Source organism: Micromesistius poutassou, assembly GCF_964030765.1.
Source record: "Micromesistius poutassou genome assembly, chromosome: 5".
Lineage (NCBI taxonomy): Eukaryota > Metazoa > Chordata > Actinopteri > Gadiformes > Gadidae > Micromesistius > Micromesistius poutassou.
Genome location: NC_140275.1, coordinates 12389808 through 12402649, shown reverse-complemented (window position 1 = coordinate 12402649; position 12842 = coordinate 12389808). Strand labels below are relative to the sequence as shown.

Sequence of the window (12842 nt, the reverse complement as noted above, 5' to 3'; positions counted from 1 at the left end):
ACGGAAGCTCCTGATGCGTTGAGGTAGAAACATATCGACATCCAGCCCTCAAATAGGGTTGCCAATCTGATTGGTTTAACCAACGGAGGGCTAACAACGGTTTCGCCTCGGCGAAAGTATCGACCCGGCGAGAACAGCGGACTAAGGACCGGCGTCTAACCGGTGATTGACAGTGATGACCGGGCAAACACCGCGGCACACTGCACACCGGTTTGTGTTCCGGGGGGGTTGATCACCTCTGATCCCATACCTGTACCTCAGCAGGTTCACACCCAATTAGATCTGGAGACTCAGCTGCTTTCTATTATTGGAAGAGGTTATCTCCGCTGAACGAAGACGACACGATAGCTTGGCCACTTAGCGCCAACGCTCGGACTCACACTCCGCTGGTCAGACACACCCTACCCCCCCGATGAGAGACGCCCTATACACCGCGTTCTCTCTCTCTCTCTCTCATTCTCTCTCTCTCTAAAACCTGACTTAATGACATGTCTCTGAATTGACTATACGTCACTTTGGACAATCGCGTCTGTTATTCAATAGTCAATAACACAAAAGTGCCTGGTCTGTACAACCATTTAACTGCCAAACAACAACTCGGTTTCTGGTAAATGAACTGTTTAGACTCTGAGTCATCTGTAACACAGAGTCCTTGAATCTAATTGGTTTCCTAGTAACATGTGGCATACACTAATATGCTAACAACCAATAGCAATTACACCTTGTTGAGAACGCAGGTGCGATTCCAACCAAGCAGCCATGGCTTTAGCTCTCCGTTAAAACAAACAAACTGCCAAACTACAAAAATGATTGAACATTGATGAAAAAATAGAAACATTAAAACAGTACACTTTGGACCATGTGTGGCCTACCGTTCTCTCCTCCACGCTGCGTGGGGGCCTGGCGCCGTCGGGCCCCGGGCCGGGGTCCTGCTGGTCGGGGGGTGGTGGGGGAGACACGCAGCGGCCCTGGGGGTCCACCCAGCTGTAGATGTGGTTGGTGATGTAGCCCCCGGGGACACGCCCCACCGAGCACACAGACATGGCCAGCGTCTTGCTTCCTTTCAGCACCTGAGGACCATAGGGAGGACAGTTGATGGATTACAGAGGTTGATAATTGTGGGTTTCTCATCGGCGTTGCCATAGAGATGGGCGAGGGAAGGGACGTTGCGAACAAGGTCAGTTGAAATAAAAGTTTTGATTAATTAATAAAGCGGTATACCTCCTACTTTTTCAATACTTGTAAGACGTGCCATTCATCAAAGCGCGCACACACACACACACACACACACACACACACACACACACACACACACACACACACACACACACACACACACACACACCTCTTAATGATTAGGGGTTTTGCCGTGTCCTGCGAGAGAAAGTCGTGTTAAGAGAGAGAAGAAGAGAAAGAAGGAGAGAGAGAGCGAGTGAAAGAGACAACGAGTCTTCTCTGTGTATTGAGAGTTTTTGTTTGTTTGTTTGTTTGTTGTTGTTTTTCGTCATGCCATGTCACTTCTGGTGTACAGGAATGATCGGTCGAGCGACACAAGAGAGAACTACATCCAGCTGGGTGATGGATGAACAAGAACATTTAGGTCCTGATAGACGGACGGCAGTGGGAGGGGATTGTAATTACGACTATATTCTTCCTCTTGCCTTCCCTCAACCATAACTCCAACTCTTTCTCTGTCTCTGCCTCTCTCTCTATCTCTCCATCCATCCCTCTCTCTCATTCTCTCTTACTCTCTCTCTCTCTCGTACCCTCACACTCTCTCTGTCTCCCTGAGATCCCATGGCCGTGTTCATGATGATGGACGGAAGGGTTCTGGGGCCCCGTTGCCAGGGCTTCACCCAGCTACTTAGCTCTAGATGTATGACCGCTCTTTCTCGCTCTCTCCCTCTCGCTCTAACCATCAATCCCCCATTTATGTGTAGCTACTTCTCTCTCGCTCCATCAATCGTTCAAATGCTTTTCCCTTGCACGGTTTCCCACCCACCGTTAACCCTTTGCTCCTTCGCCTCATAACTGTCTATCCCTCTATGATATAAGTAAACATCAACTGCAGATGTACGTGTATTGATCGATTGCCAAATAAGCCAGCCGTCCCCCCCCTGTGCACTGTATCTATCCCGAAATATCGAGCCTCTCTCTGCTTGTCTGGACAAGCACAACAAAAATCCTTATTCAATCCTCCGTAAGCCTTAATCAATAGCCTCCTCTTCCTCCTTTTGCCGCAGGTTAGTGCTGCCCCTGCTCTCTGTCCCCCTCCCCGTCATTGGTCATTCTTTAGGGGTGTTGCACAATACCGAAAGCCCGCCCCCCCCCCCCCCCCCCCCCCAACGTCCCCTGCTGCTACTGCAGCTTTGATTTCACAATATGAGAACAGCTAACAGTGATACAAGATTCTCCCCGCGTCGCAGCCCTGTGGCGGACCCGTTAACACCGTGTATATCCTGTCCCCGGACCAGTGCTCCTCTGGTGGGCTGCATCGGACGACTGTCACCCCAGGGTGGGGGGTGACGGATGTTTGTGGTGATGCGTGCGTCATGCGTACATTTTGCCTTGTCTGGTTTGTTCCCCCCCCCCCCCTTCACCCCTCTGTCCTAGCCTACGTTTACTTTATGATATTGTGTTTTCACTGCTGCAAAATGTCTTTGAGTACTTTGAGTACAAGTGCTATATAAAGGACACAGACATGTGTGTCTGGGTCTCTTTGTGTGTGTTCTGTGTTGACTGCTGCAAGCATTGGGAATCAATTTTCTAAAATTCAAAAATCAAAACCCACGACCTACAGAGAGATGGATGAAGGGATGGAGGGAAAGAGACACTGGCACACATATTAGCCACACACACGCGCGAGCGAGCGAGCGAGCGAGCGAGCGAGCGAGCGTGCGCGCACGCGCGCACACGCACGCACGCACGCACGCACGCACGCACACACACACACACACACACACACACACACACACACACACACACACACTGCACAAAGTGCTGTGCAAGCAGATGTTGATTAGATCAGATTAGTATATTCAGGCTGAGAGAGAGAGAGAGAGAGAGAGAGAGAGAGAGAGAGAGAGAGAGAGAGAGAGAGTAATCTGCGTCAGGTGTGGTGTCTACAGCCATGTCCTGAATTAACCCCACATTACCATGGCCACCTCCACTCACACCACCTTCCCTTTCGCTTAACACAGCCTATACACACACATCATCCAAACCATTTTTAGGTCAGAGGATTTTCTTGCAACCCTTGCATTGTTGCTGTTTGCCTTTATAGATGACTAATTTTTCAGATTTTCTCTGCCTATGTAGTTTCTGCTGCCATCTCTCAAATATCTCATGGTTCAGAATGACCCTGTGTCATACTGTGCATTTGATTATTACAACACAGACTTTTTTCTTAAGCCCACTTTCCTTGTGGCTATGAGTCATTAGGCAGATCTGACTAGACTGCAGATATTAGGGGGTATAATTCAACCGCTCTAATACTGCCCAATCATGTTCCCCTTTTTAAATCTTTTTGAGTCCTCCCCTCCTCCTCTGCGTGTGCATGTCAGTATAGTGTCTGTGTGTTTTTGTGTGTGTGCGTGCGTGTGCCTGTGTGCGTGCACGCGTGTGTTCATAATAAAGTTTTCGAGCTCTCTAAGTAGAGTGCTGGCACACACACTCCTCCCCCTCACAGGAAACCCACATCAACTTTTAAAAGATTAAAAAGGAGAGGAGGAGGAGAGGGAAGAGCTTTTCGTGGTCTCTGTCCTTAAGGAGCTCACAGGTCGGCATCTCGGTTCATTAACGGGAGATATGTGAAACTTAGTGTTAGTCTCGTCTTAAGTGATGTCACATTCAAGTTCATTTTCCGGTCTGTGCATGCACGGTACATTACAAAGAGTCTCAATGGATTTGTTACATACTTGCATGCCAAACTGCCGTTTCAGACGGTCTGCCCTTCAAGGTCACCAACAATGTCAGGATGATTGATGCTGTGGGGGTCCCCCAGCTAAGCTAAGCTAGCCAGGGGACCTGTTAGCCAGACACCGAGTAGCCAACACAGCCAAGGCTAGCGGCTATCAGGTAGCTGCATTGGTTTAACAGGCCCGGGGTTTAGAGAGGGAGGGTGGAGTAGTTCTGCAACCACAGACACACTGACGGATAATGGATGCTGCTGCTCACCAATCTTCCAGAGATATGTGACTGTTATTATACAGCAATACATCACTATTAATATCTAATGATATGTCGGGCCGTTCAGTTATATAGGACGGTTGATCTGCTCTGGGAAACTGATCTAGCTGTCTCTCCGTCCTGTCTCTCGCTGCTGTCTCTCTGTCGCCCTGTCTGACTGTGTCTGTGTCTGTCTGTCCGACATACACTGATGTGGAATACGGTAAGGTCACAAAGAGACTGGACTAGCATCTCTGAGACAGAGTGATTTCCAGAGACCGTTCAGCCTTCAGACAATTTCACGGAATATCAAATTCAAACGAGGAGCTGCCATACCGTAAAATCCTCAGACAAAACAAACCGAAAACTTGTGACATTGGTTAGAGCAAACAGTGACATTGGTTAGAGGTTGAGTGGCAGGAGAACTTCCAGATGCTGCTGTGATTCAATATTTATGTTTAGAACTTATTATAACTTATGTTCAGTGCCCCCACTTCTGGGGAAACTATGCACATCTTTTCACTAATTAGACATGCATAGATCTGGATTAAATAGAAGAGACTAGAAGAGCAGGACACCTGGCAAGGGACCTCAGCCATCCCCGATGTAAGCTAGAAATAAAATTACTCCATGTTAAAATAATAATGAGAACAATACAAGATGTTATAAGAAAAAGTGAATTATGCATATTGTATGCCAAATATACATATTCATATACAAATGTTATAGCTGATGTTGTTCATTTGTGTTATCCTCCTCTGGGTGAGACAAGAATGACCCAGATAAACTAAGCAAAGTAACATGGTAAACATGCTGCGTTAAAACTGAAAATATGGAAGGGAAGGGGAGAGGAAGGGAAAGGAGAATATGAGGGGAGAAGAAGGGAGAGGAGAGGAGAGGAGGAGGGGAGAGGAAGGGAGAGGAGGAGGGGAGGGGAGAAGGGGATAAGAGGGTTATAAATGGGGAGGAGAGAGGAGGAGGAGAGGGAAGAGTGGAGGAGGAGGGGAGAGGAGAAGGGGAGAGGAGGGGTAGACGGGGTGAGGGGAGAGGAGAGGAGAAGAGAAGAGGAAGGGAGGAGAGAAGAGAATAGCAAAGGAGGGGAGAAGAGGACAGAGGAGGAAAGGGCAGGACAGAGGCGGGGAAGAGCGAGTCAGACTTTAATAGCAGATGACCGTGGGTGCTGTCCATTCACATCGCTGCCATGCCATTACATCACCACAGCAGATGTAGTCACCAAACAGGAAGCGGGATTGTATTCCCGGCCGAGTGCCTACAGGTTTGGAGCCAACCAGCTCCACAGAGTGGCTGCTTAATGGACAGACTAGTGGTACTCTGGAGCGTGTTGTGGACGATGTATATATATCTATACACGCATTCTCCGCCCACTCCACCTGATGGCACCCGATGGAATAACTTGGTGTTCTTATTATAGTCCAAACAAGGACCACGTGACTTATCCATTCAAGTTCAACGATTGCAATTGTTTGAGTGCACGCATGTATTTTAGTGACCCCCCAAAAACGAGAGAGAGAGAGAGAGAGAGAGAGAGAGAGAGAGAGAGAGAGAGAGAGAGAGAGAGAGAGATGAAACAGGGCTAGTGGAGGGGGGGGGGGGTGGTGCTGGTGTGGGACCTTTTGACGAGGGCGGATGGAGGAGGCTGCACAAGAGAGAGAGGGACGTGGAGGAGGGCTTAGAGGCAGGCTTCAGCCAAACAGAGGATGGGGGTGTCTCACCTTGTGTAACACCCACCAAACACCCGCCCCCCTTCCCCACAAACACCCACCAAACTTAACTATCTTTGGACTTGAACAGTTGTGTGAGCCAAAGTAAATGTGAGTTTACTTTGGCCTGTCTGTTCTGCGTGACTTGGTGATAAAGGCTGCCCTACTTTCTCTCTTTCATTGGGTAAAAAAAAAAAAAAAAAACGCAAACAACAAAAGGGCAAGAAAAGTCTGACAAAACGGTAGAGAACGGAGAGAGAGTGAGTCCATTAGCGGACTTCTCTCTCTCTTCCGCTGTGATGCAGTCAAGCAGCGGTTGGGCCATGAAACCCTTCAGCTCTAATACCAGAGAACAGCTCCAGTTTGAGTCTGGCTTTTTTTCAAACCAGTGCTGCTGTCGCTCTGCTCTACCGTCGCTCTATCTTTTGTTTTATTTTGCCCTTTTCTAACCGGCTTAGTGACATTACTCTTTCTATACTTTGGACACATTTATTATTAGCTTAAGAACTCAAGTCTCAAGTCTCAAGTCTCTCTCTCTCTCTCTCTCTCTCTCTCTCTCTCTCTCTCTCTCTCTCTCATGAGTGTGTGAGCATGTAAGTGAGTGAGCAAGTGAGTTGCTTGCTTTCGTGTTAGTAAGTGAGCGGGTGAGTTGCTTGCTTGTCTGCGTGTGCGTGTGCGTGTGCTTGTGTGTGTGTGTGTTGAGTTAAATTGCCACTTTTAATTTCGGCCCACCAGCTGTGTCCCCAAACGCTTTCATCTATCACTGTTAATGCACCTGACACACACACACACACACACACACACACACACAATCAGATGTACAAAAACAATCAAACACACGCACATACACACACAATTAGATGCACACACACAGACACACACACATGTGTTCACACTCCATGATCTGCAGCTGGTCATGGTACTATTTTCCATCACCTTAAGCTTGTTTCCCATTGGCTACCTCCCACACACACACACACACACACACACACACACACACACACACACACACACAATTGTTAACTAGAATCAGCACTTTGAAAAATGGAGAGCTGTGTTCAAGGACACTCGACAATAGCAGCAGCCAACCAACAGCCAGAGATTTTAAAGGAAAAAAAACACCCAAGGAAATCAGGGGGCGGCGTGGGCGCAAGCGTGTGTATTAGAGGGTTTGTGTGTGTGTGTGTGTGTGTGTGTGTGTGGGTGTGTGTGTTTGTGCGCGTGTAATCTATATTCTCTAGAGTCAGCGCTCACAGATTCATCCAACAGCGAGTCGTACTGCTGTGGAAAAGCTTCAAAACATGCGATACGTCTGATGGTGGATCCACTAAATCTACTCAGATCAGTGGGCTTTTTCATCCTTGAGCGGACCCAGTACCACACCAGTATCAGAGTTCAAAGAAAAGGCCCAGCAACTCCTTATTTCCCACTGCGGTTATCATTACAAAATAATATGTATATTTATGTTATTGTGCACACTGCCATTCCCACTTTTAGACACTGATAACATGTGGCTTATCCTTTATTTCTGCAGGGAGTTATCGTCTGTTTTCTTGAGCCACGTCACTCAGGGTCTTCTGTCCCGATGTTGAAGGACAGATCAGGACAGACTCTCTTATTTAAGTAATCCTATGCAGATTACTTTATTGGTCCAACGGAAAAGTTAGTTTGAATTTTCTACTCGAGAGGACATCAACTACAAAATAAAGAGTACAGTAAGGAAATACAAATATAGTAAATTATGCATTTGTATAAAACCATGAATGTTCTTAAGGGTACATCACTGATGACACAGCCTTCTTTTCAGGACTTGTGTAGAGGAAAATTTGGACCACTGTCTGCGAGCGCCTACGCTATACATCTCTACGGTGTCTGCCATAACGCCTGCCAGCGGCGCTATGCGATTAGCACGCCGCTACAAAAGATGCTATCGACCGAAACCATTTTGTGCCATAAACCATCACAGTGGTAGCCGTGGCGACCAGCCCGCTGGCAGTCTACCAGAATGAGGACAAAACAAACAAACTCCCACGACACCATGATGAGATAAAAAGGATAATTAGTATTAATGAACATTTAAGTATGCTGATAAATACATTACACTTTCTGTTCCGAGAACAACAAGCCGATGAAAGAGGATGGGAATGTAAAGCAGAGAGCAGCTCTGCCAGACAGGATGGATAACAAGGTGATAGTGAACCTTGAGGAGATGCGAGAGGTTTCAGGTGCGTAGGATAGTCTCTCTAGCCCAAAGCTTCTTGGTTCAAACCCCAACGTTGACGGTCTACCTGTAGGCATTCCTGAGCAGGATGCAGGACCATTATGCTAACTGTTTTAGATATAGAACTGTTTTTGGATGAAGAATTGAATGTGTCCCAGGACCGATAGACTGTAGCCGGTATTGGATAGACAACCCAGCAGTTGGTCTGTCACCTGTGTTATCCCAGCCAAAGAGAAACACAAGTCTTTTGGAAAGAAAAGTCCTGCATTTGTGTTGTCTAATGTATGCTGTCCTTCAGTATATAGTATAACTATACTATACTGTATAACTATGCACACAGCTTTGAAGTAAAACTGTAGATGTAGAAGTTGGCCTTCAAAAACACACCCACACAACCTGACAAACACGCACAGACAACACTGATACATGCACACACACACACACACACGCATGGGTTACAGTTATTTAAATGTTGCCGGTGTTATTAGCATATCAGATGAATAACTCATTTGATGAGAGAGAGAAAGAGAGAGAGACCGAGAGACCGAGAGAGAAAGAGAGAGAGGGAGACGAGCGAGAGCGTCTGGGAAATAACACATATGAACAGGGAACATTATTGTTTTAATGACTTCATTAATGTCATGGCGGGAGGACTGAGAGCTGCAGGACATTATTAGTTTCTTGACCTTAAGCGGCCTGCTGGGTTTACAACAACGGCCTACTTATTGTTATCAGGGCCACGGTACATCGCTGTGTACTGTATCTATCTAGGGCAATATCGGATCGACACACCGCTGTAATACTCGTCTTGTTTTTTTTGCAGCCGGTGGATTTAAAAAGGCCCGTCTGCCTTGGGACTTGAAAGCTAAAAACACCTTCTCCCCCCGGTGTGCGTCAAACGCTGTACTCCGTCTCCGGCTGAATGATTGTTAGATCAGTCAGCCTCCTCTTTATCTGCAGCTCTATGGGCGGATGAATAGAGAATCCTGACCGTGTTATTCTGCGCTATTCCGCCCTTCCATAACAACAATCCCCCAGCCTGCGCCTGAGGTGGCAGACTGAAAAAACAAGTCGGACTCAGGGAGAAAATACTGCAAACAAGGCTTCTTAAACAAAACCGCTGGAAGGACACAAATAAGTTGAGCCAATTGCAAGCTGCCCATCCCCTTAAAGCTCATGACACCCGTACAGATGACATACAGACGCATGGTGACTACAAACACAGCTCGCATTAATATTCCAGCTCTGAGATTCTGTGTGGCCCTGAGAAACAGGCGCTTTCATAGGCTTTACACTCCTCTCTCCTCTCTCCTCTATCCTCAAAACTCCTCTCTCGTCCTCTCCTCTCCTCAGTGCCCCTCTTTCCTCTCCTCTCCCTCCCTCCTCTTCCTCCTCCCTTTTAACCTCTCCTCTCCCTCCTCATTCATATCCCTCTCTCTCTCCTCTCCTTCATCTTCTCTCTCTCCTCTCTTCTCCTCCACTCCTCTCCTCTCTCTCTATCCTTCCTCTCTCCCTCATCTCCTCTCCTCATCCACTCTCTCACCACTCAACTCTCTCCCCCTCCTCTCTTCACCTCTCCCTCTCTCTCCTCTCTCCAGCCACTCTCTCTCGCTCTCTGTCTTGCTCTCCACATTGTATGACTGTTACATAACAGAATGAACCACAGCAAGAACATCACACAGAGCTGGTGGACAGTGGGAGGTTGGCCCACCAGAGTTTAGACTGGGGGGGGGGGGGGGGGGGCGGGGGGGCTAGCCCCTAAAGACTTTTGTTTGTTAAACTTGACATATTATACCAGTGTGAGTGTGAGTGTGATTAGCCGTTACAAGCCGTTTTGAAAATCGGCCTCTTCTGCCATCACAAGTGGGCGTGTCCACCTAGATGTTTGACGGATAGATGAGCAATGAGCAAAATCAAAATTTTCCCATGGGTATAAATAAAGCAACCTTGAACCTTGACGGTTTGCTACAGTCCACTGGGTAGGCTGGTAGACTGGGTAGGCTGGTAGATCTATCCAGCCATCACACTCACACCTGGTGGTAGAATAACGGCACATTTCCACTGGCGGGTACGCTTTGGACCCAGCACGCCTCAGCCCAGTAGTGAGGGTGTGGTATAGCCCAGCTCAGTTACGGCTCTCGTTTCCACCGCTGCCACGTAAGCATCGTGATCTCATAGCAGCCTGACACAGTGTAGCCTGCTAATAAATCCAAGGAAAAAGAAGAACATGCACAATGAACAAAGAGCAACAATGTAGGACGTCCAAGAAGGACGGCAAACTTTTGCGCAACATTTTCTTCAATAAATTAAGCTTCCGCCGTTGGCGAGAAATACCTTGTGGGTACTGTGTTTGTTTGATATTATCCCCCTGTCGCACGGTACGGACGATTCTGTCTACCAATCAACGGACGGCGTGTGTAGCTCAAACTTGCCGGCACCCTTTCAGGTGTCTCAGTACCTCAACGGAGGAGTACTGCGAGAGAGTACGGCTCAATACGGCTCAATCCGGATCACACCCAGTTTTGGCGGTGGAAACGTGACCCATGCTGCACCTTTGCAGATTGAACCGACCCGCACCCTCCTGTGGAAATGCGCCATATGTCACCTTTAAACTCCCCTTCTGAAAGCTTCATCCACTGATGAATTGATGAATTTCTCCTCTGTTAAATATTTCTGCAATAAAACCGGAAACAAGGTGTAACTCCGCCCCTTGCAGTTGTTGGTTTCCGGCCGGGCCTCTGTGCTGTCTCGCCATAAAAAGCGTTAACATAGCGCTTGATCAGAAGATCTGTTAACGCAGTAGGACTGCTGATTCCCAGATTAGGGCTGCACCGTCTCAGCCTGAATTGGGAGATGGCGGGCTTCTACAGGCTTCATGTGAAGGGGACTTGCTAACCCTATACCTGGTCATTCATGACATGTATCTGAATTCACTGTGAGTCACTTTGGATGGTTACGACTAAAGAGCAGTAATTAAAAAGAAAGAATCAATAATTGACTAAGCTTGTGTTCTCACAGCTATACACTCTGCACCCCAGTCCAATTCTTCAGTTTTTTTTACTTTGCTTGCTCAGCAAAACAGAACTATTTTGTCTGGGCTCCAATATAGAGTAGACAGCTTTTGATTGTTCTGGGCTTACGTTTTGTAAGATGATTTGTATACAAGCTAAAGGAATGACACTGCTGGAGGGCAACACCGAACACAGGGCAGCTTCAGAACCTTCTGGAAGCTATGACCTCATTAAAATGACTGATGAAACAAACATGGATGTGACACACACAAACACACAGATATGTTGGCCTACACAGACATAACACCCACAAGCGCATACACCCACACGCATACACCCACACACACATGAGTGATTCCTTGTCTGTATCCTTATTATAATAGCCTTGTAGTAATACATAACAGTCGCGCGCGCGCGCACACACACACACACACACACACACACACACACACACACACACACACACACACACACACACACACACACACACACACACACACACACACACACACACACACACACACACACACGTTACCTTGACGGCATCTATGTGCGTGACTCTGTCGAACACCACGTCGTTGACGGCCACTATCTGGTCACCGATCCTCAGCCCCTCGCGCTCGGCGGACGAGCCCGGCTCCACGAGAGACACGTAAATCCCCACTCCGTGCTCCGACCCGCCGCGGATGCTGAACCCCAGACCCTCGTGGCTCTTGCTCCGTCTCAGGGATACCTGGCGGATCTCCCCGAACGGCGAGTCCAGGAACAAGCTGCTGCCGAGGGTCTGGCCCCCCGGTGCGGTACCGGGCGCTGTCCCGGGCGCCGTCTCTGGAGACGCGCCGGGAGCTGTCCCGTCAACTGTGGTGCTGAAGCCATCGGGACATCCGGAGCCGCCACACTGCGCGTCAGGATGCTCGAGGAGTCCCGCGTTGTCGCCACGACCGGCGCTTTCCAAAAGCGCTTCAATGTTGTTGGTGGGACTGTTGCTCTGAAACAGACCCAGGTCGGTCTTCAGGTACAAGCCCTCCGAGGTGTACTGGTCGAAGAGCAGCTGGTCGGAGCGCGGGATGACCAGGCGCAACATGGGCAGCAGTTGGCGCTTGGTGTCCGTGTCGAGGATCACGCGCAGGGTGTGCACCAGGTCGCACACGTTGCGCTTGGCGTGGTACACGTTGAGACAGTGGATGAACCGCTCCCTCTCGGGGTCGCTGAGCAGCAGGTTGAGCGCGCGGTGGAGCCGGCGGACGTTGGCCGACAGCTTGCGGTCGCCCGAGCCGCTCGAGGTCACCGACGTGTTGAGTGAAACGCGCTCCAGGTCTGCGCTCATCCTACAGCACCGCGAGACTCACTGCGCCCTCATCACGTTGGCAGGACAGAGACAGAGGAGCGGGGGTCCGGCTCGGGTAGCGCGTCCTGCCGTTGGTTTCCCCGCGGAGATTCATTATTAAACGAGGAAAATAATAAATAAAGAGTGCCCCAAAGAAATTATGGTTATCGAGCTAGGACTCCCTCTTTAATGTAATAAAAACAAGCAAAAACATGTGTGAATATTGTTCAGGTAAACTCGGAGATAGATATTGATCCAATAAGGTTATCGGTGTGTTTAGTTCATCTGAGAAAGTTTCAGCTCATCCAGGAACAAACACACACAAACACAATCAACATACCTTTTCTCCCGACCACAAAAAAAAAAATATATCAAACGGTGTCCAGAAAAGTCTG

At 48.5% G+C, this 12842-nt stretch overlaps 1 protein-coding gene across 1 annotated transcript in view; it reads right to left on the bottom strand.

Moving 5' to 3' along the window:
* whrnb (whirlin b) overlaps window positions 1-12447 on the bottom strand; it is a gene marked incomplete at both ends in the record, with an annotated part of 37137 nt that extends 24690 nt beyond the window's left edge. Inside the window, 2 exons of the mRNA XM_084468164.1 lie at window positions 873-1070; window positions 11656-12447. Coding sequence (XP_084324290.1) covers window positions 873-1070; window positions 11656-12447 — 990 coding nt within the window. The remainder of the gene's footprint in view (window positions 1-872; window positions 1071-11655) is intronic.
* Window positions 12448-12842: the final 395 nt, after the last annotated feature.